Below are 6000 nucleotides of genomic sequence, written 5' to 3'. Positions count from 1 at the left end.
ATTTTCCCAGCAGACAGACTTTGGCCATATCGTATTTCTTACAACAAGAGACATCTACTGTTGGATATTTCATGTTCCTCTGAAACTGTACGAATTATATTTATGAGATACAACTAAGGTAGATTTTAGGCTTAAAACAATTACTTATAAAAGTTAAATTAACACACTAATTAAAGTTTTACCATTCAGCCGTGAGTATATTCTGAGAAAACCCGGGATAAAGTTTACAGAAAATACGTCCTATTTACTCAGAGAAAAACATTACAATTCATGTTGTCCTTATTACACATGGAGACCAGAGAGAGACTTTTAAGCTGGCACAGACTGTCGCAGTCACCATTGAAACGATGCGTTGTGATCGTTAGCGTATGTACCTATTTAGCAGTTGTATTTGTATTCTCCGTTACTGTCACTGGGTGAGTAGTTTTCTGTGATAACAGTTATTATCATTATTAAGCTTCTGAATACATTTTCACATATCTATCGTACAAGTTCTTGACTGATAATCAATATGATAAGAGTTATTGAAGTGTGAATATATATTGCATGTTATTGGTATATATTTCTCGATCTCTGTGCTCCAGAAAAGTCTGTTTTGTGTAGCTTTAGGTCAGTGTCCAGTTTCTGACTTTTGTGTAGCTTTGTTCTAAATAACAACAAATTCTGACTTTTTATTTTTAATGTAGTTTTATGAAATATGCACAAACTGATTCGTTAAGTTTCTGTGATGACTTTTCTAAGAGTTCTAGTCACGCTAATCGCTATGAAAAACACGTTCTTGGTATGTAATAGACAACTTCAGATTTCCTTCACTAGTTGTTTGAATATTTTCCTTTATAGAGTTGTATGGAAATTAATATACAAACATTAAACAAACGAGTAAAATTTCGAATACTGGATGAGATGAACGGCTGTGTCAACGTGTTACTTATTTTTGTAACTACGACATAGTAATCTTATTATTAATTTCCTAAAAACTACTTTCCTCCTCCTCATTACTTTATGGTTGGGCGCGGTTTACTGGATCGTGTGCTGGGCTATGAGTGCGACAGTCTATGGTTCGCGTCCGTTTGCCGTAAAGTAACTCCAGTACTTTTGGGGCAGTGGATGCTTTACAAACGTGACGGTCTAATGCCAATATTTGATTGATTAGTGTAGCCCAAGTGTTGGCGGCGGGTGCTGTTGACTAGTTGCCTTCCCTCTAATCCATCAGTTCATAATTAGGGACGGCTAGCGCAGATTGCCTTTACTTAGCTTTGCGAGAATATTATAAACAAACTAACTATTGAGGGTTGCAGAGGATTTTTAAATTTGATGAAATGTTTTTGTTCTAATTCCCTGAAAGTTTGTTTATATGTGACTGCCTGTTGCTGCAACATAATCTGGATTACGTAATAAGAACTAACATGGTCGTAATCTGCTATGAGGACACCGATGTTTCCTTTTTTTTTCATTTACTCACTCACCCAGTCTCTCTCTCACATATATATAATTAAAAGTTGTAGCTTGAGACCTAAGTTTGACCTCGGTAGAATACTGGATTTGGTTACGGAGCCGAGAACTAATGTTCTAACACTTGATTATCAAATTACAAAAATGTTTCTCATTCGACCCGAATAGCCCCCCAATGGCACAGCGGTATGTCTGCAGACTTACAGCGATAAAATCCTGGTTTCGATACCCGTGGTGAGCAGAACACAGATAGCCCATTGTGTTGCTTTGTGCTTAACTTCAAGCAAACAAATCGACCCGAATAATTGGGTTGGGTTAGCGTGACAGGACAGTGAATTTGTGGTTCGCGTTTCGTAGCTGCAAATATGCGGTCAACACCTTATGGCTGTGAGAGTGACTGTCAAATCCTACTATTCGATCAGAGAAGTTAGTCCAAGAGCCGGCGGTGGGTACTACTGACTAGCTGCCTTCCTTCTAGTCTATCAGTTCAAACTTAGGAACGGCTATGTACAATTTATGTGATTTACGGAGAAATAGAAAAAAATTATTGAGTAATTACATATTAAGGCATTTTATTTGAACCACAGTTTTATTAAGTCTGGTAAAGGGCATCTAGTGGTAAGAAAAGCCTATCCATCTTAAAGGTACAGTATCAAATAACATATACAGGTCTAAAAAGCTGTCTGGTACAGCTTGACAAGCTGCCCAACACGCGAGAAAATTCTGACGATATAATTTAATCAATCACTTGTTGATATTATTAACATAATAAAACACATGTGTAGCAGTAAGTGTAGTACTTTTTTAACGTTGAAGTATTCTTCCTCTTTAAATAATGTTGTATGTCACGCATTAGTCAAGCAGGTTGCCCAATAGATTAGTGTTCTACCAAGCGAAAATATCTCTAACTATCAAACATTAATTAGTTCGTTACTTATTTTTGTATCCCAAATCAAAATTCTTCAAGGTGATAAGCTTTAGACGAAATACCTAAAACACATTACTTAATGAACTGGATTAGGTGTAGGTATATAACCAGCCTTACACCTAACGTCTGAACTGGATTAGGTATAGGTATATAACCAGCCTTACACCTAACATCTGAACTGGATTAGGTATAGATATATAACCAGCCTTACACCTAACGTCTGAAGACACGTGAAACTCCAAGTGGTGCACACATATATATGTGTATCGAGAACTAAAGCCGGGCTTATAAGAGCTTTAAAATACATGATACTGACTGTCTGAGCTCGTACTTTTCAGTGTTACAAACCTTAGAACTCTGTCCTTCAGTGTTTTATCAAGAATTCGTTTCTTTGTTGCAGAGCAAAGCCACATTGGGCTGGTTATCTGCTGTGTTCATCGCAGGGAATCGCTTCCTGAATTTTAGCGTTGTAAGTCCACAGACTTATCACTGTCCCATAGAGAGGAATATTCATGAAAAATACTTATTCACAGATCCATGAATTTGCAAAGTACCTATCAGAACGAAAATTCGCTATTTTGAGAAGACAGTTTTATTCATTTAAGTAGTAGCTTTTGTAGTGTATACTTTTGGAACTTTTGTTTTGATGTTAAATGTTTTAAACTCCGGGAAGATGTAACACTTTTTGCAAAGTAAATCGAATTAATACTACGTTTACTTCTTTTCAGCGTTATTTCATTCTGGGATAAAAACAACCCTAGTTCTTCAAAAAGCGATGGCTTATTCAAACCAAAAACTGCACCGCTTCAGAATTACGAGTTTTCCAACAAAAATCCTCCTCAAATCGAAAATCTATCACAAAAGAAAAATATTTTGGAAAGAGTTGTTCGAAACATAGATGTTGGTAAGATGTGATCGAATGATGATTTTTGTTTAAGTCAACTTTTAAAATAACACGTGGTTATACATTATCTGATGTAAGTTTCATAATAATTTTAGTTAATTAATTATTATTATCAATTTAAAGCATGCTTGCACGCGACATTCAAACGTAGCGTTTTGACACTATTTTTACCACTATTGTTATACATTAATTTGTATGATCGTTCGATCCAGTGGAGAGAATACTGTACGCTTTTTTTGAGATCATACTGTTACAGTCCCCCATCCAGACCAAATGAATAAATCAGATTAGCTTCAGTATCTAATGACAAAATGCTTAAAACAAGATTAAAAGTATACATGTGTCCACTTATTTAACAGAAAAATTTCGTTTCAAAATAATACAAAGTTACCTAACAGAGATTCTGAGTGTGAGCACAGCACAGATTGTCCATTGTGTAGTTTTGTGTTTAACAAAAAACAAACAAATACAAGAAGAAGATTCTTTGTAAAGAAATTAAATACTGAAGACAAAGCGATTCAAACAAGACATAAGGTGTTAGTGAAATACATCTAATTTTGAACGCTAATTATTTATAACTGTATAGGTATCAAGTAGATCAATAAATACAGTTCAATTAAATCTTAATCAACCAAATATGCACAAAAAAGACAGTTGGTCGTTATCAAGTATTTGTGCGAGATTCTGAAGTCTCGTTTCCAATTTTACTCTCTCTTTTTATCTGACGTTTCATTTCTGTTTGATTTTTTTCAAGTTGGCAAATGCGAGAAAAACTTGGAAGTAACTGACCTCGGAGGTGAATTAACTAGCCCTTACTACCCAGAAGTTTATCCCAGCAACCTCGACTGCTTCTGGCATCTTAGAGGAGAGAATGGTAAAAACATTGTCTTGGAGATTGTTTCTCTGGAAATTGAAGATGAAACTGAGTGTCTGTAAGTAATTTTTATTGTATTGAACTACATTTAATTGGTTAAGAATTCACATTAGATAAATAGACAAAGTATAATTCAATTTCGAAATGATTATGGTCAAGCAATACATGTCTTAATAGACAAGAGATCCAGGGGTTCCAGTATTTCCAAAGCCACGAAAGCATTGAAAATTTACATTACACTTATTAAGAGACAGTTTAGGGACTTCAACAATGAACAATCATTTACTGGTTATGAGGACAACAAGTGATCTGTTGTTCAAAATCACCAGTTCAATAATTGTATTGTTTGTTTTTGTTTTTGAATTTCGCGCAAAGCTACACGAGGGCTATCTGCGCTAGCCGTTCCTAATTTAGCAGTGTAAGACTAGAGGGAAAGCAGCTAGTCATCACCACTCACCGCCAACTCTTGGGCTACTCTTTTACCAACGAGTAGTGGGATTGACCGTCACATCATAACGCTGAAAGGGCGAGCATGTTTGGTGTGACAGGGATTCGAACCCGCGACCCTCACATTGCGAGTCGAGTGCCTTAACCACCTGGCCATGCCGGGCCAATATAATTGTATATATGTGTTAAAGATTTATTTTCTTTTTTCACCAGATTAAATCACAAAGTAGTAAAAACACTAAACTGCTCAGAGCTGCTGAAAAACACTAAAAAACTTGCAGAAGTTCCGTAAAAATCCTTAAAATAGTGTACTAAGTAGCATTCTTAATACTGAAGGATAAAGATCGTTAAAAAGTAAAAAAGTAGCATATAGAGCACCTTATCTCCTACGCATATAAAAGTGACATGCTTTTTGTTTGTTTGTTTTTAAACGCAATGTGCTATATGTGCTCTGCCCGCCACGGGTATCGAAACCCAATTTTTAACATTATAAGCCCTCAGACTTACCGCTAAGCCATGGGTGGAAAAGAGTAATATGAAATCGCATAAAACATTTGTTATAAACAGAATATGTTTATGATGATATGCGAATGTTTTATAGATTAATAGAAATTGTACAACTCAGAAAAGTTAAATTATTTTAAACCCGTACACAGAATATAGTACAGAAAGATAAAGTTATATAACGCACGAATGGTGTTGATAAAAGTACTCCTTAAACTACCAATCCTATTAACAACTAAGCAACGTAGGTTCTCTATATCCTCTTTTTTTATGTCTGTGGTTACACGCTGGTCGCCAGAACTTCAGTGCTCGTAGATCTATCCAAATATAAGTTATCTAATTTTTACACATTCATCACATGATGCTCCCTCAGGCGGTAGGAAAGTGAACATTATCATTTTTTAAGAGGTTTTTTGTTTGAATTTAAGAACAAAGCTACGGGTATCTGTGTTCTGCCCACCACGAGTATCGAAACCCGGTTTCTTGCGCTGTAAGTCCACAGACATACCGCTGTGCCACTGGGGGTCTTTTAAGAGGTACAGATGCTTAAAATATTTTATCGTTAAAGTCAAATTCCACGGAGTTATGGGTTTTTCAATATCAATTATCGATTAAATAAGCACCATAGCGGACAGAACCTATACTTTTTTTTATCACTGATGTATGTTTGTCATAAATTTTGTGTACAAATATAACGGATTTTGTTGTATTTTTTCACAGTAGTATGTTTCCGATAAAGTTGAAATATAAAGTTTCCCAGTACTGAAATATGAGTTTTATATTTATTGGGTATTAGTAACAAAAATAACGATTTTTATTTTAGTATTATGTACATATGACAGGACTTTGCACAAATATTGAAAATTTGACATTTTAACTTTACACAAACTA

The 6000-nt window shown here is 35.2% G+C and overlaps 1 protein-coding gene across 1 annotated transcript in view; it reads left to right on the top strand.

Moving 5' to 3' along the window:
• The window catches only part of LOC106460548, a 42167-nt gene continuing 36167 nt past the window's right edge, over window positions 1–6000 (top strand). Inside the window, exons 1-3 of the mRNA XM_013920265.2 lie at window positions 1–416; window positions 3109–3284; window positions 4039–4216. Of these exons, the coding sequence (XP_013775719.1) occupies window positions 271–416; window positions 3109–3284; window positions 4039–4216 (500 nt within the window). The 5' untranslated portion in view covers window positions 1–270. The remainder of the gene's footprint in view (window positions 417–3108; window positions 3285–4038; window positions 4217–6000) is intronic.

Source organism: Limulus polyphemus, unplaced genomic scaffold, assembly GCF_000517525.1.
Source record: "Limulus polyphemus unplaced genomic scaffold, Limulus_polyphemus-2.1.2 Scaffold792, whole genome shotgun sequence".
Lineage (NCBI taxonomy): Eukaryota > Metazoa > Arthropoda > Merostomata > Xiphosura > Limulidae > Limulus > Limulus polyphemus.
This window is presented reverse-complemented; position numbering and strand designations above follow the sequence as displayed.